Source organism: Panthera leo, chromosome D3 (assembly GCF_018350215.1).
Source record: "Panthera leo isolate Ple1 chromosome D3, P.leo_Ple1_pat1.1, whole genome shotgun sequence".
Lineage (NCBI taxonomy): Eukaryota > Metazoa > Chordata > Mammalia > Carnivora > Felidae > Panthera > Panthera leo.
Genome location: NC_056690.1, coordinates 55,237,676 through 55,264,281, shown reverse-complemented (window position 1 = coordinate 55,264,281; position 26,606 = coordinate 55,237,676). Strand labels below are relative to the sequence as shown.

The following is a 26,606-nucleotide window of genomic DNA, read 5'->3' as shown; positions in this document are numbered from 1 at the left end:
CTCCTTTAAGAAACGGTTATTCCAGTGTCTGGGCAAGAAAAGTATAAGACTGGAACAATGTGATGTGCTTCAAAGTAATGGAGTGATCAGAGGGAATGGAGACATGTCAGAAGACACAGGACTCAGCTTGAACAGGCTCCCAGTGACCAAGTGTGGGACAATTCAAGCGTAGTCATCTACTGAAAAAATAGAAAAGGCTGAATTCGTACATATACAAATAAATGAATACATTGAGAGTCTGAGGAGAAAGGATAGTTACATAATTTAAAAGAGCCTCTTCACAAAATATTATTTAATTACAAAGAAAGAAGAAGTAATTTTGGACTGGAGAAGATTGCAGACAAATTTTAATCAAATGATCAAATGAGCATCATCAATATTGGGACAAATCAAAAATATGTGCCAACTAAGAAGTTCAAGGAGAAGAATACATCATCATTTATCCTATTCCAGAGGTATTCTGAATGTAATCACAAGGAAATAGCACACAAACTCAAATTGGCTTATAATCTCCAAAAGTGTCAAAATCATGAAAGTCAAAGGAAGACTGAATAACTATTCTAGAAATGAGACTAAAGAAACATGACAACTAAATGCACTGACAGATTCTGTACTGGATCTTGCTGCTATAAACGACATTATTGGGACAACTGGCTAAATATGAATACAGCCTAAGAATCAATCACATGGTAAAAATGATCACTGTTAATCTGATCTTGATTGTGTGGATTTTGCTTATGTAAGAGAAATGTCCCTGTTTGTAGAAAATAGAACCTTACCATTATAAAATATTCAAGGAAGGGGATCCTGGATGGATCATCAGATGCAAACTAATTCTCTAATGTATCTTCCAATTTTCTAAAAAGTTTATGATTGTTTAAAACTAAAAAACAATATGGGAGGCATAGGTCCTCCTGATGCAGTAGTTCATACATGGTTTAGCTTCCTGGAACAAAGCGGGTGAAGAAGGCTGAAAGGTGGATCTAGGTGGACAAAGGAAAGATACCCCAGTTACTCCCCAGTGACCTCCTAATGTCCATTTGACACTGTTGCCTGTATACAACCTGCATGTGATGATCTCTTAAGAATTTGCTATTTTCTGTCCGTTCCCTGGTTCTTTCCCACACTCTTTCTTACCCACATCCTTTCATGAATATGTCTTTTATATAAGACTATATCTCGCAGTCTTATCAAATCCCATAGTTGACACCATAATCTACGTAGATGTTCTATGTAGCTATAATCTAACTCCAACTTCTTCAGTTTTAAAACTTGAATATGTAATTGCTTCTCGACATTTCTTATGTAGAAGCATCTCAACCCAACATGTTAAAACCAAACTCAATACCTATCCCACTACAGTGGGCATTGTTAATGGACTACCAAGACTCTCCCTCACCCCCAACTGCATATCCTCTAACACAACTTCCTAAAAACTAGATTTCTAAAGTGTCCTTAACCTCTCTCACAGTACACCATTTTACTTGAGGAGACAGTGAGCACACGAGGTTCAAGAATAGATCTAGCTGCTTTAAACCAATTTGCATATTACATTTCCTTAGCTAGAAGTGTTAACAAGTGTTCATGTTATCTAAGTAGTACCATTAGAGTGAATCTTAGATCTTTTCCTTTAAACACTGGGACAGAAGTATTTTCCCCATGAATATGAACCAAGAGTCAAGTACCCATTTTTTGATTCAGGTAACCATCCTACCACAAAGGGATTAGAATAGTACCAACAACAAAAAAAGACTATTTTTAAAATTAATTCATTAATAATGAAATGGGTTCTGGACAATAAGTGGATCCCAGGACCAACAACCAGAAACCCACTCTAACTTCTATCTTCCAATTACCTCAGTCAATAAATCCCTTTATATTTAAGTCAGTTTGAGTTTGATTTTGTTACTTGCAGTCTAATGTGTGAAGGAGAGTAAAATTAAATATAAAACTAGATGTGAAAATGGTATACAACAACTAGAAGTTAAAAAATATACATGTGTAATTTAGATATGATATAATGTGTGTGTGTATATATATATGTATATATATATATATATGTACATATACGTGTGTGTGTGTGTGTGTGTGTGTGTGTGTGTGTGTTCTAGGATAAGCAGGCCTCTGTAAAAGAAAAAAAAAAAACTAGAAATATGGAAAAACAAAATACCAGACACATTGGCATAATGACAGTAGGTACTGGCAAGCAAGATAAATGGGAAACCTAGCTTCCATATTTTGGAGACATAATAACTGAATGATCCCCAGCTCTCTACAGTCCAGAGTCAGAGGCTGGTAGGGGCTGCTTTAGGGGAGAAATCTGGTAGAAATCTGGCAAAGGAAGGAAACGAGAAACCTGGGGCTTTCAAATTCTGTAAAAATATGTAAAGACAAGCTTTCGTACAAGCAAAATTGTGAGGTATTTCACGTAATTATAGTACTTTCTACTGAGTTCAAATAAATCTATGTAATCAGATTCTATTCACATTCCTTTTCTACTCATTCTGTCCCAGAAAATGGTGGGATTCATCCCCATTCAGATATTTCTAAGCTGTCGCGAAACAGCACTTTTGGGAGCTTGCTGCATCAGGTCGCCTGCCCCTTTCTGATAGGAGAGAGGGCTCAGCTCACCTCCAACAAGGCACACAGACACAGAACTCTAAATTTCTCAGTATCAAATGTTGATAGGCCCACAGAGCCTTTCTGTCCTCCCAAGTCGCCCTAGATAAAATCTCCAGTTGCCTTCTGGACCTTTTACAACCTTATCCCTCAGGCAATCTGTCATATATTCCTACTTTTGTAGGTTGAAACTATGTCTGGAATTCAGTCCTTTCTTTTCATTTCCAAGGCCAATGCCCAAGGCCAGACCCTTATCTCACATCTCAACTACTGCAATTGTTTCTTACCCAGTCTCTCTTGTCTTATCTTTCTGCCTGTCCTATCCATCATTTACAGGGCTACTAGCTCCTAAGAGAAAATATGGAATGCATTTTATTTACCCCTTTTTTCTCCCCTATGTCCAGGCACAGAAATATTTGCTTAAATTATTCTATGCATCCCATTTCATTTGAAAAAAATCTCTGACGGTACCCAGTTTTCAGAAGAAGTTCAAAGAACTTAATATGCAACCACATCATGAGACGTTGTAAACCATACTCCCCTTTAGAGGAATATCTCACCCCTCTGCCCCCACAGGGCGGTCCAGTCACACTGAACTACTAAATGTTCTCGAACACAAAAGCAGCAAATCTTTATAAATGATAGGCTCTTCCTCTACAAAATTCACTTTCCTTTGGCTATACTTACAAAACACCTATTAGTTTTTCAAGGCTCAACTTAAGTATCCTATATCCACCATAAACTCTTCTCCAATACTAGTTTCAGATTAAATGTCATCATCCTCTGTGCCTTCAGAAGGCTTTCTTTATACTGCTATCTTGATGTTTAAGTTGTTCTGCTACATCATCTGGGCCAGGTTTACCCAGTTACTAGACTTCTTACCTAGTAATGAGCTAAGTCAACTGTATTTCAGCATGAAGTTAGCTGTTATTTCCCCACAAGATTTATTCTAATATCCTCTGTATTTAGCAAAGTGTATATAGTACATAATACATGCTCTGTCAGGACTGCTTGAATAATTTACCAGTGGACTAAATGTGATATGAGGACAGGTATTGTGCCTTATTCATTGACACTTCTTATAGTGACTAGAAAAAAATGAGGAACAGCAACTGCTGTTACAAGCTGAATAAAATACTGGGCTTAGAATGGCCTTCCGGGTTACCAAAATATTCGGCTAAGTCGAGGACAATTTGTCATTTCTTCATTCAAAAAGATTTACTGAGTATCTTTTACACGCTAAATCTTATTCCAGGAGCTGGGGATAGAATGGTAAGCACGAGAAACCACAAGCACATTGAGGCAGAGGGAACAGTTCTGCAGCTTAGAGATCAGGCTCTCCCACCTCCCCAAAATAAAGTTTTCCTTACCTCCTGAGCTCAGTTCTCAGCCACACAAATTTGAAACCTCTGAGTCATTAGTGCCTCCTCCCTATTTTATCAAGTGTTATTTGACAAAATGTAAAACTGCTACCACTGGATGATGGTGGTGATGGTGATGATCACATGATCTTCCTCTTTAATTTCAGTGCTATTCTCCAAATCCAAGCCCTCATTTTGCCTTTTTGGAACAACTAAAATTGCTTCCTAACAACTCTTTCCACTTTTATGCCTCCCATCTCTAAATTTCCTTTCAATACTACCAGAACAATTTTCTTAAAAAGCAACAATCTTACTATATTATAGCTGTGCTCAAAAGCCCTCAATGGCTTTGCAAACACAGGGAGAACACTGTTCAGACTCTTTAGCCTCATACTCAAGGAATCTTCCAAAACTGACTTCCAATTTGTCTGTCCAGATTCTTTCGCACTGTTCTTCCAACAATCTAGACTCCCACAAAATTAGCTTTTGATTTTATATCTTTGAACCTTTCACTTGGTACATTTCCATCCACCTTATTCAAATTCTGCCTACATCTCAAGGCCCAATTCAAGGACCTTAACTTTGTCTCTGATTTTTCCCTTCCACATAGGAAAGCTCAATATACTTTGTGCTTTCCCCTCTAAGCACACCTGCTTCTACCTCATATTTTGATTATTCACAAATACAGCCTATGTATCCAACCAAAGCATATTTAATCATTAATAAATACTTCACAGGCACTTACTAACTTTCCATTACTCCAAAGCACCTAAAACATACCATATTGATAGTAAATATTAAACAAATTTCCATGGAACGAAAGCAAACTCTCAAACAGAAATGTACCCAAAATCAAAATAATCTTTTCCTAAATATGAACAATAATCTCCACCAAAAAGATACATTTGAGTGGTAGAAATCCATAGCTCATCACATTTTAAATATATATGAAAGGAGACAGCTAAGTTAGAAGAAAATAGAATCAAATAAAAAGCTAAGAAAATTTATTCAAAGTAATATGGAAATATTGAATCAATCTCACCCATTTCAGTATACGGATGTATCTCTCATTTTGCGATGCAAATACATAAACACACACACACACACACACACACACACACACACACTATGTCCATCAACTGGAAACTACACATGGTGTCAAAATTTATTGAAATAAGAATCACAAAGAAATTTTTCCTAGTTGCCATTTAATAACTTTTGTGAAATTTAATAAAAGTTTATGTGATGAAATATTTTTTCCTTTTCTTCTCTAAGGAAACAGCTTTAGATGATTGATGCCTGCTATTATGGGTCTATATTTGTATTTCCTTATTTTAGAGGCTTTTCAAAATACAAAAATAAAGTTAAAGCATTTCCAGTTATACTAAAAAGAAAAAGATAAAAGGTGATTATTTATAGGCAATCATATTCATGATGATAGACTCTCAGAAGGCAACTGCAAACATAAATTTTAAATGCTTTTTGGAAAGAGTTGAGAATAAAAACATTTACATAATTTCTTAGAAACCCTGGCTTTTTATTGCTGCACTTCAATATTCCCTCCAGGCAAAGGAGCAGCTACTTCAAAGATTTATTTGATAATGGAATGTTTGATTTCTTTGTTTCCCCCTTCCAATGTGGAAAGGTCTGTTGTTTTCTCTCTACAGCAATGTGCTGTATTTTAAAATTTGAACTGGCTCTCTACTGATAATAAAAATGGCTCTGTTTTGGTAAATTAAAGAAACACACCAATGCTAGCAATGAATATATATATTATAAATACACTATATTTTTATAAAACGGTCCATCCATGTATCAGTCATCTTTGATAACAGAACTGCCATTTCACAATAATATATCTAGTGACTAATATCAAATGTCTAAAACTCCTACTTACCTGCCTATCCACTTCTGGGAGCAAAAGCAGGAGGTATTGTTGAAAATGCTGAGGTAAGGAAGCAAACGTATGTTTATTTATTAATGCCCTCAAGTTAGTGTTGACAAGAATAGATCCTGGGGTTTCTATGTCAATGTCCTCAGCTTTGGTCCATTTCAAGTGTCCTGTGATAAACAAGCAAGAGCATTAATTCCCTGTAGATTGGGAAAGACATGCACATGTACATACACATATATGTACATATCAACCATATTCGATAGTATGTTTAATTCTGTCACTTTTAAAAGTGGCATTTCAGAAAAACTCTCCAAAGCTTCTTTGGGTTCCTGTCTTGTCTTAGTTGTCTTTTATTTTCACAATGTATACTTCACTCCATACCGTCCACATAGTTTTTACAGATGCTACTCAAAGTAGCACCAGGTCTAGAAAAGGAAGTATTTTAATTATGGTCTTCCAATTAATCAGAAGTGTAAAATACTGTGGGAGCATAAATGGTAACAACTACAATTTTTATAAATCCTGTAAGACCTAGGATTAAGAACGGTTCTATTCATTTTAACAGAGATACTGATAGCTAGCTGATAGCTGTGTGATTCCCCATGTATCAGGTGGAACGCTAAGCACTGGGTTGTTTCAAAAGATTCCTATTCAGGGCAGTTGGAGGGTAACAATTTAAAAAGTGATTCTTTGTAAAAAATACTAGCTTCAAGGTCTAAAACACCAATGCATTTTGAAGGATAATTTTACAACTCAAGGTACACTGACCTCCAACAGAAGGCTGTGTGTAGAGTTCACAACTCAAATTATAACATACAAGAAAATAATCCACTGTAAGGAATAGTCAGTTGATGCATCAAACAGAAGAATCGTCACTTTCAGTCACGTGAGTTAAAAGAACACCTTGAATGTGAGTTGTTTTATCAGGGTATGTTTTAAATCAAGGGCCAGCAAATTACAGTCCATGAGCTATATCCAGTCCAATTTTTGTTTTGGTAAATAAAGTTTTACTGGAACACAGTAAATGCCCAATTGTTTAGCTACTGTCGAGGTCTGCCTTTGCACTACAATGCAGAATTGAAGAGCTGTGCCAGAAATAGCATGACCTGTATTTACTCTCTAGCCCTTAACAGAAAAAAAACTGTCAACTCTTGTTTTAAATAATTAGAGACAAAAGACAGAATAAAGCCATTATTAATAAACAGGAAACCATGATAAAAGAACAGGCAGCTTTGAAACAGAATCAGACAGAACATCTAGAAATGAAAATTTAGTTCTTCAGTTAAAAAATGTAATGGACACAATAAAGAATTACTAAATAATTAAAATACAGAGTTAATGAAAATAGCTAGAATGAAGCATAAAAAAATGATGAGTCAAAAAACAGGATAGTGAAGAAATACGGGGATAGCATAAACAGTCAGAATGAACATCTATAGGAGTTTCAGAACAGTGGACAGAAGACCGGCAATATTTGAAGAGCTAATGACCAAAGTTTTTAGAACTGAAAAAAATGGCAAGAGTTCTCAGGTAAAGCGATACATCAAATCTCAAGAAGGACAAATACCCACTTTCGTCTGATGTGTTGACATTATAAAACATCAACAATAAAAAGGATATTATAAAACAATTTTAACAAAAATAAATTATGTCCAAAGAGATGACAATAAGAACACAGAAATCTTATCACTAAATAACAGATGGCAGTGGAATATCTTCAAAGGGGCAAGAGAATGTGAGCTATAATCTAGAATTTCATTAATAAGAAAGTCTTTCAAAAATGGCAATGATGGCAATGAGAAAAGAACATTTTTGTATCCAAAATGGAAACTATCCTTTAGAGAATCTCACTAAATAATCAGTAGTGGATATTCTCAACAAATGAAAAATTAAATCGAAGAAGAAATGAATGGGTTGCAGAAACAATGGTAAACTAAAAGACTAATAGATCAGAGCAACTCCAAGTAAATATAAATAGTGAAAAATAATACTAATAATTAGTAAGAGTTAAGTAAAGAAAATAAATAAGTTAAAGAGGAAATAAATTGGAAAATAACTGCATGCAAGATGTGAAGATGTGATTGAAATAAGAGCGCTATCAAACCCTGGCATTATTTGAGAAGGAAGAGGACAATAGCCTAGTTCTTTACTTGGTTAAAATTGTATAGATCTCACAGTTCACAAGTATGAGCCCCGCATTGGGATCTGTGCTGACAGGTCAGAACCTGGAGCTAGTTTCAGATTCTGTGTCTCCTTCCCCCTCTCACGCTCTGTCCCTCTCTTTCAAAAATAAATAAACTGTAAAAAAAAAAAAAAGAAAAGTAAAGAGAAAAGAAAACCTCTATAGGTAACCACTAGAGGCAATTAAAAAGAATTATAACTTCCAAATAAATGCATGGAAGGAAATCTCAATGAATCAAATGGAAGGCATAAAAGTAGAAAAACAATAAAAATTAAGTCCAACAAAATCAAAATAATATAAATGGATTTTCATACTTGATTTACAAAGTAATGCAATCCACCTATGTGATGCTTACAAGAAATATACTTAATGATCATGAGGAATGGATGAAAATGAAATAAAGACATACTAGCCAGAGACTCAAAACAACAAAATAATACAACAATATTAACATCAGACAAGATACACAAAGGTAGAAAACCTTATTGGGGATGAGAAAGATCACTCCTTAAGTATAAAAGGAGTAATTCACTGAGAAGATACAATGACCTTAAATCTGCATCCATTTAAGCAGCACATCATTCAAAAATTAAAACTGAGAGAATTAAAAAGAGAAAGTGCCATTACACAATGCTAGTGAGAAGTCTTAACACCTCCTACCAGAAACTGAGACATCAGACAAAAAAACTTGTCTTAATACAGAGAACTTTAACAACTCAATAATCAATGTTGAACTAATGAATTTAACATAGGTCACTGCACTGAGCTGTTAGAGAAAGCAATGTTTTGTCAGCACTCAAGGAACAGTAAAACAAACAAACCTGACCTATGAGTCTCCACAAATACTGATGAACAATATAAAACTTCATCTAATTAGGTAGCAATAACACAAACAGCAACTCTCCAATCCTCCCATACCCATTATTTGGACATTCAAAAGCATACTTTTAAGTATTTCATAAGTAAAAGAAAAACAATTCAATGGAAATTAGAAAAAATTTGGATTCTAAATGACAATGCCAAAATTTGTGAAACACAGCTCGATTTAAAGGTAAATTTTACCAATTATAGAATAGAAAAAGAATTGAAAATTCAAAGTTAAGTGTACAAATGAACTATGCAAAAACTTGAAAAAAAAGGATTACAAAAATAAGAGTATACATTCATGAAACAGAAGGACAATGAAGACCATAAACAATCAAAAAAGGGTTTTATGTCTTGTTTTGTTTGTTTTTTATTATTAGGCTAATAAAATAGATATACTTCTGGTGAGAGATCAAATAAATAAAGAGGAATGAAAGGTAGGGCCATAAATCTAGATATAGCATACAAGGCAGATATAATGAAAAAGAGGTGTTAAGTGGTATAGTACTATGACTTTATCCAATATCTTTGAAGACTAACTATTTTTAAGTTTATAAATACTCCAACTCAAAATAGAAATCCTGAATAAATTTGCAAAACCCTTTAAAAAAATGGATAATTAGGCAACCTCCCCTACCCCACATACACAGAAAACACATAAACAGCTCTAAAGATGACTTTTACCAAAACATTAAGGAGCTCTCTTAGCACTTCATTTTGTACATATTCCAGGGAATAGGTAAAGAAACAAAGATTTCCAATTCACTTCATGAAGTTAATATAAGCTTTATTCCAAAATAAGGACAGGGGTGCCTAGATGGCTCAGTCAGTTAAGCACCTGACTCTTGGTTTCAGCTCAGGTCATGATCTCATGGTTCGTGAGTCTGAGCCCTGTGTCAGACTCCATGCTGACAGTGTGGAATCTGCTTGGGATTCTCTCTCTCCCTCTCTGTGCCCCTCCCCTGCTTGCTCGCTCTCTCGCTCTCACGCACTCTCTCTCTCTCTCAAAATAATAAACTTAAAAAAATAACTGGGCGCAGGGGTGGCTCAGTCGGTTGAGTGTCTGACTTTGGCTCAGGTCATGATCTCACAGGTCATGATCTCACAGCTTGTGAGTTCGAGCCCCACGTCGGGCTCTGTGCTGACAGCTCAGAGCCTGGAGCCTGCCTCAGATTCTGTGTCTCCCTCTCTCTCTGCCTCTAACCCACTCGAATTCTGTCTCTGTCTCTCTCAAAAATAAACGAACATTAAAAAAAAAAAAAAAAAGAACAAGGCCAGTATAAGAGAACAAATATTCAGCCAACCCCACTTACAAAGACACAAAAAAGGTACAAAAGTTGTATCATTTAAAAAAATCTAAAGCTGGGGCGCCTGGGTGGCTCAGTCGGTTGAGCGGCCGACTTCGGCTCAGGTCATGATCTCGCGGTCTGTGAGTTCAAGCCCCGCGTCGGGCTCTGTGCTGACAGCTCAGAGCCTGGAGCCTGTTTCAATTCTGTGTCTCCCTCTCTCTGACCCTCCCCCGTTCATGCTCTGTCTCTCTCTGTGTCAAAAATAAATAAACGTTAAAAAAAAAAAATTAAAAAAAAAAATCTAAAGCAAATCTGACATTTATTTAGTCAAGGAGATAGGTATATAGGTGTCTGCTTTATTCGTACTGTATCTGTATTTTTCTGTATGTTTGGTCTTTTACAATTAAAACAAAAAAAAAAAAAGTCCACAAGGAGAAAAGACTTAGGGAGAAGTTTCTGTTGTCAGCAACAGAGGCAAAAATAAAACCTAGAGACAAAAAGGGTGACAAATATAGGAAAGGAGTCTACTTAATTCCCATTTATGGCCTACATATTCTCATATGAAGGAGTTGAGGTCATTTACCAAGAGTGATTCTGACTGGGAGGAAGGTTGGGGAAATGAGAGAATTATAAGACTTTGAACCATGTTATAAGCAATATGAGAAGCAGGACCTTTGTGGTTGGTTACTATTTAGTATGGTTCAAAATCTTTAAGAATATCATTGATGAAGGAAGATTCAGAGAGGTATATAATCTTTTATGACAAACCCAAAAGATCTATTTCAAAGATGTCCAACTAAGCAAGAATATGTTCCATAATTTTGGAACAAAGACAGAGCAGAGAAACTTCTTGCTAAATTTGTAGCCATACAGGATGTTTAATTCCATTTTAATTATCCTTACACACTTACTCTTAATTGGCTTAAGAACAATCCAATTATATCTGATTGTCTTATCTCATTAAAGCTGGTACCTCATCTCCCTACAGCATTCAGAGGAAGAAAAAGATGTCATTTTAGTGTCTAATTCCTGGACACTAGAGACTATAAAATAGCTGCAGTCTGGAGAAGGAGGGATGAGAAGCATCAGTCGCCAAACTGAGAGTCTATGACATACACAAAGACACTAGGCTGGCCACATGATAAAAATCATGGGGAAATACATCCAATCGGGTCAGGGAAATTCTCTATTAATTTTGCCCAAGGGGAGTTCAAAGACCACCAATCTGAGTAAAGGCTGCTGACTGGAGCAGTTGATCAATGGGTAGTCTGTTGGCTTAAAGACTCCTATTTCGAAGAAGGGAACCCACAGAGAACTTATGCATAAAATGCACAGAGACACAGACATAACACTAACCCAGAGGGAAGAGGCACATGCAAGAAGCAGACCAGGGTCTTTCGTTAGAAGAGGCACTGCCCAAAGAAATACAAAAAGTTCAAAATGAAAGAGTTCTTTATTGTCGCAAAGAAATAAGAGAGGAATGATTCTAAAAGAGCACAGAGAATAAAAACAGCCATTCAAAGAGTCAGTGTAAGGTAGAGGGGATGGAGAGAAATTATCAGAGGACAAAAGCTAATCATCTACAATGTGATGCAATGTAAACTTCACAAATGAGGCAATTGTATAAAAAAGTCTATCGAGTAGCACTGAATCTATTAAAATATAGTACCGACATTAAAAAACTATGGGGATTATTGTTAAAAAACAGAATATAAATGTTAACAATGTTGATGTTTAAAAATAATAAAGCTAACAAAAATATGGAGTAGGAGGGACTATAATTATTCCCCTGTCCTTTATACTATACTGTCCGAAATTATAACGAGTAATCAAAAAAATCAGTTTTTCATAGTTTAATATCTTTGGAGACAACTTGTAGCAATGAACGTATCTTGTGGCGATGTTTAGCAATTTTGTTTTTTTGGTTTTATTTCTGTTCTTTTTATTATTCAGCTAAAATTAATTAAATTTAGCACTTTTAATTAAAATGGTTAATACAGTTTTTCTAAGATGATCTCTGGCTGTAGATACACATTAAGCAATGTAAAATCACCTTCTTCCACCAGGTGAGGATAAGAGAAATCTGAGTTAGAAGAGGTCCTTCATCCCACTCTGCTGGCACCTTGATCTCCGACTTTCAGCGTCTAGAACTTGAGTTAAGATGCCAGAGTAGTAGGAGGACTCTATGCTTGCCTCATAACTTGAACACTGCTAGATAAATAACTGGATCATTCTGAACACCCAGGAAATCTGTCTAAGGACCTACAGAACAAGCTGCATGACCAGGAGGAGAGAAGAGGCCACATGGTGGAGGGTAGGTGGTGAGGAGATGTGATTTGGGGGAGAAAAGGATCATGGGTACTGCGGAGAGGAGGGAGCCCTGATCACGGAGAGAGGAGACAGAGAAAAAGACAGAGGGAGCATCGCACAGGGGCTCACACAAGGAAAACTCTTCTCCAATGCCACTGACTGGAAAATGAGAGGGGCTGCTTATCTTCAGTGTTTACAACCAGCAGAGCTCCAAGACTGGAGTTTCAGAGTTCTGCACCATGGATGGTATGGAGCCAGCAGGCACTGCAGTGCTTCTGTGGAGAAGGCAGGCAGAAGCCCAGGAGTAGATGATGCAGTCTGAGGATCCCCTGGGGCACACTGGGCGAGATGTTTCCCCTTCTTGGAGTGCATCTGGGAGAGGTGGCATTGCCACACAGGGGGCAAAAGAACTGGCAGGCACCATCGTGCTGCCCCATTCATTGGCACAGGCATAGTGATACCTGCTGAGGGTGGCTAAGCTGGACTCGGGCTTTTTGCTGTGCTTTCCTCTGAACTCCAAGCTCCTGCGTGTTGGTGTGACTGCCCTTCTAGGATAAACCAGCATCAGCTCCTCAGTGGCATGACCTTCCCCCAGAGGACCAGCACGGTCTGAGCCACGCTGGATCCCTAAAGTTTGGAGTTTTGAAACTCACCAGCAGGTCTGATAAAACATGGGTTTACTGTGCTGCTAAGCGAGCAGACGGCCCTGACACAAATGTCTCAGATCCCTGGGACTCACGAGGGGAGACCGTCTGCTCTCCAGTGAGGACTTTTCAGACAGTGGCGGGTGTGAACGCACCGGGGACAATGGAGAGGGCTGGTGCCATTCTTCTCCCCTGCCCATCAGCATGACCGAATGATAGCGACCAGCCCAGCACCCACAGTGGAGGCCAGAGCCACTTAAACCAAGCCCTGTCCCCCTGCACTCTGCAGGTGCTTCTTTACTAGAGCAAATGAGTGTGAGACACAGAGCAGCAGGTTCCTCCCCCAGAAGACCAGCACAAACTCCTACCAAGCCTGCTCACCACAGACTGCTGTAAAGCTTCAACTCTAGTGGCAACAGATTAGGCCTCTTAACAGGCAGACCAGAACACACCTAGTTAAGATCTGGCACATTCTGGACAAGGTCCAAACACTGTCCACTGCAGGCAAGGAGATGTTCTCCAAAGGACTGACCTCAGAGAAACAGCAGCCCAACCATGGAACATAGCATACACCAGAAACATCTCCTAAAGCACCAGGCACTAAGAAGTATATGACCTCTTCTTAATGAAGCCATTACTCCGGGGAGCAGGAAACACAGGCTCTCCCAACACAGTGAAGAAGACAAAGGCCTAGACAAAGTGCCAATATTTTTTCCACCTGTGCCAACTCACCATGTTATCGCATCTATTCCATCAGAGAGATACTCAGGGAAATATTCTCAAAATTTTCATACATAACCATGGTCAAGAACAAAAAATAACCAAGAGAAGACAAAAAAAAAACCCCTAAGTCACAAGTAATGGCCTTCCATTCTGAGTGATGCATTTCTTTTAAGTTTACTTATTTATTCTGAGAGAGAGTGCATGAGAGAAACAGAAAGAGGCGGGGGGGGGGAGGGAAAGAGAGAGAGACAGAGAAAGAAAGAGAGAGAGAGAGAGAGAGAGAGAGAGAGAGAGAGAGAGAAAGGGAGAGAGAGAAAATGAATCCCAAGCAGGCTCTGTGCTGTGAGCACAGAGCTTGAAGTGGGGATTGATCTCACAACTGTGAGGTCATGACCTGAGCCCAAATCAAGAGTCAGACACTTAACTGACTGAGCCACTGGGTGCCCCATGATAAATTTCTCATAAAAGTTTCAACACTGGGGTGCCTGGGTGGCTCAGTTGGTTTGAGCATCTGACTTCAGTTCAGGTCATGATGTCACCGTTCATGAGTTCACGCCCTGCCACTGGACGCTGTGCTGACAGCCTGGAGCCTGCTTCGGATTCTCTGTCTCCCTCCCTCTCTGCCCTTTCCCTGCTAGCTTACGTATGCTCTCCCTCAAAAACAAACACTAAAAAAAAAAAACATTTAAAACAAAAACCTTCAACCTCACTATCAGAAGAACTAGAATGACTGAGGGATACTAAAGCTCAATTATTTTTTATTGTGGGCTCCTAACTGTCTCCAGGGAAACTGGCATATGAAGGGACCTGACAGAGGTCTATGGTGCTTTCTTACTGCCGTGTCCTCAGGGAAGCACACCAGAATCCCTTGTGCCCGGGGCTACATGCATGAGCTTCCAAGACCCAGGAGACATCTATACCTGAATAGGGTGACTATCTTGTAGTTTGACTAGTTAAGTAATTGCCAGACAGCAAAAGGAAGCACCTAGGGGACAATCAGAAGAACTGTATATCCTGCTAAGGAAATCTGACGATAAGGATGACAATTGAGACTGGATTTGGACTGGATTTACTTTAAGTTAGAACAGACTTACACCATTTGTTTTAATTCAGAATGATAGCAACAGGAGTTTTATACATTTACTGCCACCTAGAGAAGGCAAAGATAGTTAAAACTAAATGTCTAAAACTGTATGAATTAGAGGTCTAGCTCTGATGGGGAAAATGCTCTTCCTGTCTGGCTGGCTCCTGGGTGTTGGCTGGGTTCATCTTTCCTTGCACTGGTTCTGCAACTCTACAAGAATGACCGGAACCCCAGGAGCACAGGACCATTTTTATTGAAGGATAAGTAAGTATGCTGAAGCCTGTAGGATGCCTCATTCATCCAAACTTACAAACCCATTCAGCTACTTATAAATAATCCACTCAAACCTTATCCAGCACCTGCTAAACCAGAGGCATATAATGGGTGTGTGAGGACCTCAAAGACAGACATGAAGGTCCCTATTCCCAAGGAATTAACAACTTAGCGGCAAAGAGGGAAGAGCAAAATGCAAATAAATATGCCTGAAGAACTATTCAATACTATCCTGATTCTAAAATGCTTCACAGTATGGAGAATCTTTTACTCTGTAAGATTCCTAAAGTCACAGAACATCAAAAATATTTTTTAAAGTTTTTATTTATTTTGAGGGAGAGCCAGCATGCATGAGAGCTGGGAAGGGGCAGAGAGAGAGGGAGAGGAAGAGTCCCAAGCAGGCTCCATGGTGTCAGGGCAGAGCCCGATGCCGGGCTTGAACTCATGAACTGTGAGATCATGACCTGAGCCAAAGCCAGACACTTAATCAACAACTGACTGAGCCACCTAGGCGCCCCCAAAACATTACTTTCTTAAAAAGACGTGGGTCATTGTCTAGAAATGGTTACATTAAGGCTCTTTCTTTTATTTCATTTACATTTTTTCACTGTTTATTTTACAGGAGGCTTCATAGCACTGCTGACTTCACTTGCACAGGATAAGCTATTTCACCCTGTTTGCTGGTTAGTCATCAGTCACCTTTCTTTCCCTGTAATCAGCTTATTTTTGACAGTTTTTTACCTTAATTGACTTAATTTTAAGTGCTATCTTCTTCTTCCATCTGCTTGATTTTACAGGATCAGCCAGGATGTCTTAAGAGTGGCTAGCTTTCGCTTCATGTGTAACTAGTGTAGCTGCATTTGAACACTGACAGCAGACTCATCCTGTCACAGAGTGTCCTGCTGCTCCTCAGTGGGGCCTACAGGTCCAGGGCATGGGCTAGATGATTTGACATAGATAGCCAACATAATGGTCAAGTCCAGAGTACGGGCTAGATGATTTGATATTCAGATAACCAACATAATGGTCAAGTCCAGGGCACGGGCTAGATGATTTGACATAGATAGCCAACATAATGGTCAAGTCCAGAGTATGGGCTAGATGATTTGATATTCAGATACCCAACATAATGGTCAAGTCCAGAGTACGGGCTAGATGATTTGACATTCAGATACCCAACATAATGGTCAAGTCCAGGGCACGGGCTAGATGATTTGACATAGATAGCCAACATAATGGTCAAGTCCAGAGTACGGGCTAGATGATTTGATATTCAGATACCCAACATAATGGTCAAGTCCAGAGTACGGGCTAGATGATTTGACATTCAGATACCCAACATAATGGTCAAGTCCAGAGTACGGGCTAGATGATTTGACATTCAGATACCCAACATAATGGTCAAGTCCAGGGCACGGGCTAGATGATTTGACATAGATAGCCAACATAATGGTCAAGTCCAGAGTACGGGATAGATGATTTGACATTCAGATACCCAACATAATGGTCAAGTCCAGAGTACAGGCTAGATGATTTGACATTCAGATACCCAACATAACGGTTTAGACTCTGGAGTTAGCTATGTCTTGGCTTTTATCTTAGCCATGTCATTTACGAGAAGCCTCCTTAACCCTTGGGGCCTCAGCTTCTTCAGCTGAAAAATGAACATAATTCCACTGTACATAACTGAAGGCAGTATTGAATGAGATAACTTCTGTCAAAATACCTAGACCATGGTATTAAATATGGGCAGTGAATATTATTTCACTTCTACATTCTTTCTCAATGATGTAGCTTCATTATTCTACTATTTTGCAGTCTTAAAAAAAAAAGGTTAAAAAGAACTCGGTGGTCTTCTTTATCACCTTTGTAATTTGCTAACAAGCCAGCTGAAATATTCTGACAACACAATTTTTAACATGTAAGATGTTTACTGCCATGTAGGGCTTCTAGGTAACAATAGCCGGAATACAAGAGATCCTGACTAAAGACCTGAACACCTGACAGGATCCTGATCACCTAATACACACTCCACTTGACTTCCAGTACTGAAGTTAGCTAAGTAATTAAATAGGGTGGCCCCTGTGCCTTGAATTTTCTTAAACTCATGATATGGCATTGGCTTTACTGAGGTTGGTAGCAGGCCATTTTTAACTGAAGGTCACTGACTTTTAAATTACTTACGATACAATAACATGACTTTTTTTTTTTAGCACATTCTTTACATGTCACTCTCCCAGTATAGTTTTCTATTTTAGAAACTACTTCTATTAAATTACAAACTTTACAATACCCAAAAGACTAGAAAACAAACAAACAAACAAACAAAAACCCATCAGTATATACGTAACTGAGGTTATACACAAACACATATTCATGCATTGGGGCTACACAAAAATTATAAAATTATTTAGCCTTGGAAATAATGCAAAAGAGGTAATTATACTACATGCCAAGAATGTAAAACAAAAATAAATTCTGCTTCCCCAAAGAGATCTTATCTGAAGATATATAAATCCTATTCAAAGACTTTTTATTGAAAGCAACAGGGTGCCAGGCTGGCTCAGTTGTTTAGAGCATGAGACTCTTGATCTTGGGGTCATGAGTTTGAGTCCCATGTTGGGCGGAGAGATTACTTTAAAAAGTTAAAAAGAAAAGAAAGAAAGAAAGAAAGAAAGAAAGAAAGAAAGAGAGAGAGAGAGAGGGAGAAAGCAAGCTCGCTCCCAGGACTTAGCAAAATTCCTGGTATATATGATTGATAGGCAATCAATAAACCCAGATCAATAAACCTTTCCTACAAAGTTACTAACCTGAACTTTATTCTATATGTAAATATAGAATCAAGTTATAAAGTTAAACACTTGCTTGAATTCTATAAACACATGAACTGCAAATAAGAATTACCCTAAGTTGCCAAGAAAGTAAGTGGCAGAACCAATAAAAAAGTTCAGGTCAGTAACTTTGTAGTTTCTACCAACCATTTTACAAAACATTACAAAGATCCAGGTCATTATCGTTACCCTTGCTCAGAGGTGAAATAACTGAAAGAAAGAAGCCATTAGGTCCAGACATCCAACAAGGCAGATTCGGTAGAGAATTACAATGTTCAGCCCCAGATGTGTTTTCTTTTTCATCTTTTTCATTCTCATATTACGTTTTCCCTGAATGCTGCTGTTGAATTCCTGGTGAAAGTTATCAGGAAGGAAATCTGCAGAGGAAAACCTGGTGCTGAGTCTCAGGACCCAGGGACTGTGTCTCCCACACTTGTCGGCAGTTTTACACTGTTTTTCCGACAGGCACTGCTGAATATTTCAAGCAGCACAGATGACAAGCGAGGCAGAGCAGTTTTACTGCAGCAGGACCCCACTGACAATGTCCTCTATGGTTCAATGAACTCTTTACAGAAAGTTGTCTTTTTCCCCCAATACAGTATATCCCAATAAACTGAAACCCGGCTGCAGGAACAAAACATGGCATAGGAGATAAAATCATGACTTGGCAGATAATTTCTTGAATACACAGATCGTTTTAAATCTCCAACCTTTAGCCTCTGCTTCACCCAATAATATCGTGTGCAGATTCGGCAATACACTTAAGACCAATCTGTTGGAACTGTATTTTCTTATTTAGTATCTTTTTTGGTTTAAATAAACTAGAAAGAATTTTAAGTTTCCTTGTTTATCCATTAAAAAAATGTCCTAAGAATTTTCTGTAATTTCACTGAAAAAGATACAAATCTCTAAAACGTGAAATGTCATAGGCTATTGAACACTCACCCAAACCAGACTTTTTTAATCGTTTTAAGTGCTGACTTGTTTGTTTTCCAGTGGGAGATTTTTGCCCATGTTTCATTTCTTTATCTGAACTGTCTGCTTCACCATTTTTAGATTCGGAGCCTAAAAAAGGAAATAGTTATTATGTCATTATCTTCCTCTTGCTGTCCTTGAAAAGAAAAATCTAAAATTGTTTCAAAAACCATAGATATAATCTCCTTTTCTATAAGTTAATTCACTACCTTTGGCCACAATTTGATTCCTCTACTGGATATAAAGAGAAAAGCCCAATAAATCAATCAAACAGAACAAAAAGCAGGAACAGATGGCCTAATAGTGGAGTCAAAAACACGTTCTCTGATCTGATAGCTTTTAAAAGAAACACTCAGATCTTTTGTAAAAACACACGAATAAGCTTCAACAATACTATACCACTTAGAGACCATGCAAGACAGAGACAGAAACATGAAGGCAGAAGAGAGGCTTGAAGAGAAGGAGAGAGCAAACCTCTAGAAATAACTTTATGCTGAAACAGGAACAGAAAATACACACATCAACCTATAATCAATAGAATGGTACATAGCTGATAAAGTGACAGAAGGTAAATTAGAAGAAAAGGTCAGGGCTGCGCTGAGGTGAGAAGAATGTTCCCAGAACACAGAAACTAATAAAGGATGCCCGATTTTGCCGAAGACTGAAAAACAAATTCACACTCACGGAAGAACTGCTTTTGATGGCATTACACACCAGCATGGGGTCCACCATTAAAGTTCAACATTCAAACAAAAGCCAAAGCCACAACAAAAAAATCCACCTAGCGGTCCCACACATTTTCTTGCACCTATTGACATCAGCAAATGAAGTCCTTTGATGATGAACGAGCTGGTGCCTTTTATTTTCTTAAGAACAAAATGCCCTGTTAGGTTTGAATCACTGAAAGAGTCAAAAGTATAACAAAATTAAAATGAAACCTCAAGTAGGAATATTATTCAGTTGCAGAGCAAATCTGTGCCATCTCTCACAGTGAGGAAGTCTCCTTCGGGCAGAAACTGGCCAAGCATACAATATTTGAGCTCTTTACCTGAAGGCGAGTCCGACTGCTCATCAGACACCTTTAATGGTGTCAAAACAACACGAGGAACAGTCTTGTTTACCATCATTGAGACTCCATTTCTTCTTTTCTGCTGCTGCCTCAAAGCCTACAAAACATGATAATAAAATATAACATAAAACTATAGCCAAAATGATTTCTCATGATCGAATTCAACGGTCCATTTGCCCACCACTAGATACCAGCTCTTAAGAGACTTAAATTCCACAGAGTCACTAATTTATCCTGATTCTTAATGTCATTTTCATGTCATTTTCCCTCAAAAGCATAAAATCAGGCTTTGGCAAAGGGTATCAACCTGAGAGCGTTTTGGGGTGTAATTCTGAAAACAAAGCAGCACTTAAAGGTTTGTTCTACCTCGGCAGCATGGCTCGGGAGCCCACGGAACTTGAAGCCATGGCTCCCAAGTAAAATAAATGCAAAATAAATGTTTCAAGACCAGGATAAAAATATATGTGTCTGCACTTCTCTTGCAGGTGCGTCCTCTCCAGTGCACTGCTCAGTCAATCAAGTTAACACCGAGTGTCATCAGTATGTACAGCAGGTAAGGACTACAGTATTGATGCACTCACTCAGCCGTGGGGAGCGCTGCACAAAATCACTGAACATGGCAGGAATCATTTATTTCTGTGAAGGGAATCAGTCCTAATCTTGGAAACCTTGCAGCACTCGGCTTCTGTCTGCTTGACTTTGGGCATTAACCTTCAGAACACGAACATGACGGCGTTCTGGCAAATCCAGGAAAAAAAAAAATTGATACGAGAATAAATCTCTCCAAATGGGAGTGCTTTGTGTTTCATAAATGAATCAACCACAGCGATGATAATGTAATAAAAGACATTTAAAAGTTCTGAAATACAGCTTATCCAGTGGATCGCTTTACACAGAAAATTACCTGTAATAAAAAGGGTATTCAGCACACGAAACTGAAGAGACATTAAATTCCCAGTTACAGGGAGGCTAAAATTCCTCAAAAGGTTAAAAGGCTGACCACAGACAGTCTCAAACATTTTTATTCCTGGCTTCTGTGTCATTTCTACCAATTTTATAACAACTCAGTTACTTGATTAATGTTCTTCGACCAGAAGTTGTCACAACCTCCTAAAATACTGCACTGACTATATATCCCCTGCTGTCAGAAACAATGTCACTGTATTTGCAAAGGGTATTAGTTGAATGTCCAACTTGTAGACCATAAGATTTAGCAATCAAATAATTACAGAAGTGAAAAATTAAACACCACTTAAATGAGGGAAAGCAGATTCAGATGAGATTTAGAACCAGATGGCAAAGCAAGTGGCTGGGGGAGTCTATTACAAACGATACTGTTGGCTATTAGTAACACAAGCAACTTCCCTTCAATTCCTACATCTCCTGGGCTTTTGTCAAATACGAGGCACCATGTGGGGACAAGAGATCAAACCCGAATAAAATGCCCTCCTCCTCACCTTTTGCTTGCTGTCAATAATATATTTAATGAGAACATGTGTGCCATAAAATATTTAGGACATTTACTACTTTTTTTCATCAAGGTGTACATAACTGCATAAATGTCTATAGCCTGGTGTAAAAGCTCAAAGCCCTTTATAGACATTAACCTATCAATCCAATAACAAAACAAAATGAGGCAACACAGTGCCTCAAATTACAATCAAGACCATTTTTGCCTACTACGTAAGACTTCACAAAACAATAACCTGTGTACAAAGAATGATTAATTTTTAGGAGTCTATACATCATAGATTTCGACTATTTCCCTTCGCAATCCAAGTGAGTATTTTAAAAAATATTCATTTTATGTTAGGGTGGATAGGTATATATTTGAAAATACCGCTTAAGAAAAAGAGATTAAACACAGGTGCTACCTAGAAACTGGAATCATAAAGTTAAAGATGCCATGTCTTTTCATAGCATTTTTGGTAGATAATAACTAAAGTAATAAACATTTTGTCCTGAGAGGACTCTACTATAGAAAAATTAGCAGCTGGACAGACAGCACACATGACAGAGATGGAGGAGGAGGAGGGGGGGGGAGGGGGAGGGGGAGGAGGAGGAGGAGGAGGAGGAGGAGGACGACTACGACGACCGGGAGGGGGAGGGGGAGGCAGGAGGAAGAGAACCACCACCACCGGCCATGGCAGCACCACCCAGAGCGTCAAGGTGCAGCCAAGGTAGGGAAAAAGGAATACTAATCAGTATTGAGACCATTTCAATGATTTTTTAAAATAAATACGTACACAGAAATTTGAATGAATATTTCTTAACACAGTATTTTTAAATACTGAAATGAAACAATGTCTCTTGGTGACCAAAACTAAATGTCCCCAATTAAAAAAATTATTTTAAGTGTATTTAAAATATGCACTTTCCTGTTTTACTTCTGAAAAACATGCATTATATTTGACCCCAAGTAACATTTCTACGGGCAGATAAACAAAAATTGGGAAGTCTTTGTTTACTGCAAGGCCAGTGACAGCAGTGAAGCAGCAGGCTATGAGGCAAACTCAAGGAGTACCACAGTTCAGTTATTAGAAGGAGCATCTTGATCACATTTACTAGATTCATGGTCACTTTAGGCTAACTTGCAGATTCCAATTCACTTCCCAGAAAGCAGGATTTATTTGACTCTGGACACTAAGGACACCTTCCAAGCAGATCAAAATGTGGATGGAGGTAGAGGCAAACCATGCTAAGTGAGGGACTTGGGATCGTGTGGGCTCCAAATAAGAAAACTCTGGCACTTGTCATGTCCATGAGGCTGGCTGTAGTACAATGGTTCCTGTATTAATAGCGATCCCTGTTTTCTTGTTGTAGGGTGTTTGTCCTGCAAGTAACGAAGCTAGTCGTTCATGGGTTGTTTGGTTACATAACTCTATTTCCGCAACGGCGGGCACATCCACCACTCACACATATGCTGCATGTCTCCTCACAATCCCTTGAAAAATGTGCAGTACTTTTTTGGAGCACATCGGCTGGGGTGAGACAATGACAGTGGGACGCGGAAGTGAGTGGGAAAGCACATATCCCGTTGGAAGAGGCAGTAAGTACTCAACAGATGCGACACAACTAGATTTTTAGGTGAGTCTTCCTGTTTTTAAACAATGTACCAGACAAAACAAAGATGACTGAGCTAAACTCGGGCTGAGGGCACCAACCTTCGAGACCTACTACGCACCGATCCCAATGGTCCTCACCTCACCAGATAAATGAGTCTAACCACTGCCCAGCAGAGGGCTTATAATGTGAGGATCTGTAGAGGAACAGGGACTGGCGCGGAGCCATCTTACTGACTGTGTGGTGCACTGGGTAAGGGCAAGGTTGCAGAGGCAGAGAAAGAATTAACTAACCAGCTGAGTAAGGCTGGGTAAATTACTTGGGCAAAATGTCCCTATAAAACAGAGACAACAGTGTTGGTAAGATGTTTTAAATACGAAATCACAGAACAATATTTAACACTATTTGTAGCACATAGTAAATATTCAATAAATGTTAATTATATCTATCTAATTTACTCATTCTGTAACGAATGCATTTTTTGAGGACTTACTGTTGTAGTCCGGTATACACACTGCTGATCCATAGCAATGAATAAGACAAAAACATTTTTGTCTTCATTATTTCACATTTTAGCAAAAGACTGACAAGGAATCACAGAAAATAAACATCATAGTTTTACACACACACACAAGTACTAAGAAAATTATGCCAGGATGATGAGGGAGAATAACTGGGGTGGGAAGGAAAACCTCTTGGGGGGTGACAGTTGAGAGGAAATCCAAATGACAAGAAGAACCAGCCACGTGAAGATGGCAGAATCTCCAATCAGTTTAAAAAACAGTATTGAGACCCCTATCAGGAAAATTCTTTGGCGGTTCAAGGAATAAATAGCCAGGGTAGCTGGAAAAAAAGACTAGGAAGATTACAGAAATGGAAAAGAATTCCCCGAAATGATTGCCAAGGGTTTATTAGGAACAGGGGATTTATGGCCAAAGCAAAAGGCAGCTGTACAACCCCAGTCTCTTCCCACAGCCTACAGTGACCACACTGGTACTTGTGCACTGGAGATGTGAAAGAGGCCTCGCAAAGAGAAAGCACTGGGTGTCTTCCAAGAAATAAGTGTACTCTGTCTTTACACACTTCTTCGGCATACATCTATAAGGCTCCACTGCATGCAGTACATTGCACCCCACACCTTGGACAAGCTTCCCAGCAGTTCTGAGCATTTTGAGCCCTTTAGGGAAGGTTCCTTTAACACTCCAGTAACACTTCTGCCTCAGAGCCTCTGCATGAATTCTTTTCTGTGCATGTACGCTCTTCCCTCAGGCATCTGAATGGTTCATTTCCTCATATACTTGAGTCTACTCATTGCCTTTGCCCATCTGGGCTGCTAGAACAAGGTAACACAGACTGGGTAACCTGTAAACAACAGAAATTCATTCTACACAGTCTGGAGGCTGGAGGCCTGAGATCACAGTGCCAGTGTGAACCTGTGAGGGCCCCTCCTTTAGACTATGGGCTTCTCTTTGTATCCTCTCGAGGCAGACAGGGGCTAGGGAACTGTGGTAGGGTCTCTTTTGTAAGAACACTAACCGCGTTTAGGAGGGCACGGCCCTATTGGCCTAACACTTCCAAAGACCTCATCTTCAAATACCATCAAATCGAAGATTTCAATTTATGAAATGTGGGGGACACAAACATTCAGGTCACAAACTCTTACACTGCATTTCCCACCATATTCTCCATCCCCAACACCCACTATGCCTTATTCTCCTCCCATGGAAAGTATATTATACTGTGTAATGTCATTTTCTCTTCTCTTCCCCAACCTAGAATACAGACTCTATGAAAGACAAGGATTTTCATCTTTTTTTTGTTCACTAACATATTCCCAGTGACTAGAAGATGATATGGGCTATACTAGGTGCTCAGTAAATATTTACTAAGTGTAAATAAAAAACTCATAAAAATAATTTTAATAAAAATAGAAAAGCTCTCATCTATTTCTCTGTAAATTATATTACTGGTTTATTCAAAAGGCAGAGATTGGCATGGAACAATCAAGAGATAACTTTATTCTCCTAATGTTGCCTTCATATGTGTTCTGACCAATTTCCCTTTTCCATTTCTGGACAATACTTTACATACAACATACAGCTTTTCGGGTCATCTTCAAGTATTTACACAGTCTCATTTTTCAGGCTTAAAAACATGAGTTTGACTATAAAGCCTTCTTTCTGCTCTCCCAGATCACACCAATGCTTCGGGTCAAAAACTACATTAGTTAACAGATTCCTGATTTTACTCTTCCTCCATTTTCTTCCTCTATATCTGGGCTCCCCAGGATTGGGAGTTGAAAAGGAGGTGAATAATAGGTCAAAGTTGTCTCATCCAGTATTACCACAGTCACAGAATTACAATCTTTGGGGAGGCAGGAGGCCAACTGCTAGATTTGGATGGGATACATTATCTAGTTATATAGATAACGTTACCTATGTACTTATCATCTAGTTATAACTATATATGTATATATACACACACACACACACACACATATATATATACACACACACGTAAAAGTGTGTATGTACATATGTATATATGTAGGTGTGTGAATACAAATAAAAATAAACATATAAAATATAAATGAGAAATATATATATGTATACATATATACATATATATGTATATACACATACATACATACATACATATACATACATACATATACATACATATATACATACATACATATAAAATCCCATCCTTCATGAATGTTTCTGTCCGAGTCTTTCTCTCACTTAGACTGTGCCTCCTTTCACCAAGAGAGAGGATGTAGCAGAGCTCTATACACTTTAATAAAATCTCCTTGGTTAATACTCCTCCAAATAAATCTTGAGCTATTTTTTTATATCAACTATTGATCCATGATCAAGGGCCGTCTAGGCTTCTTTCACTAAGTCCTTTGAGGTTGTGTCTGGCACCTCTCTTTACAACAAGTATACGTGTATCCCATTGTCCTCAGTTTTGAGCTTTAGCTAAAATTCCAGAAGAACAAGAAAATTCCTGTTTTATACTCTGCTACAAATATCACAGAAGTTAAATGTAACTTAGTTTATCATTATCTAAATTTGGATATCCCAAGGCCTGGACAATAGAAAGCCACATAATAGATTAAGAAAATGAGACTAGGAGAGTCACTTTAGATGGTGGTGGGAGGTTTGTTCTTCACAAGGGTACCCTAAAAGGGAGATTTTATTTCGTTGTGATAAATTACAAAAGGTGGCTTTTTCTACTTCACACCAAAGGTCTCAATTAGCTAGAGGCAGCCCTGTTGATCAATCTATAACATTGCATTATTTTGACACTGACATTATGTAATGTCTTAACGTATTAGTCTTGATTCATTTTAGGGGGATGATATCATTGAGGTACTTCCAACTAACCAAGTCTTAGCTATACTTTGAAATGCTAATGGAATA

The 26,606-nt window shown here is 38.4% G+C and overlaps 1 protein-coding gene across 2 annotated transcripts in view; it reads right to left on the bottom strand.

The window, feature by feature from the left end:
- Positions 1-26,606, bottom strand: part of ASXL3 (ASXL transcriptional regulator 3) — a 175,880-nt gene that overhangs the window by 59,778 nt on the left and 89,496 nt on the right. For both annotated transcript variants that reach the window (XM_042911003.1, XM_042911004.1), the window contains exons 7-9: positions 20,098-20,215; positions 19,020-19,139; positions 5,878-6,041 (exon numbers count right to left, since the gene is read on the bottom strand). In XM_042911003.1, the coding sequence (XP_042766937.1) occupies positions 5,878-6,041; positions 19,020-19,139; positions 20,098-20,215 (402 nt within the window). The remainder of the gene's footprint in view (positions 1-5,877; positions 6,042-19,019; positions 19,140-20,097; positions 20,216-26,606) is intronic.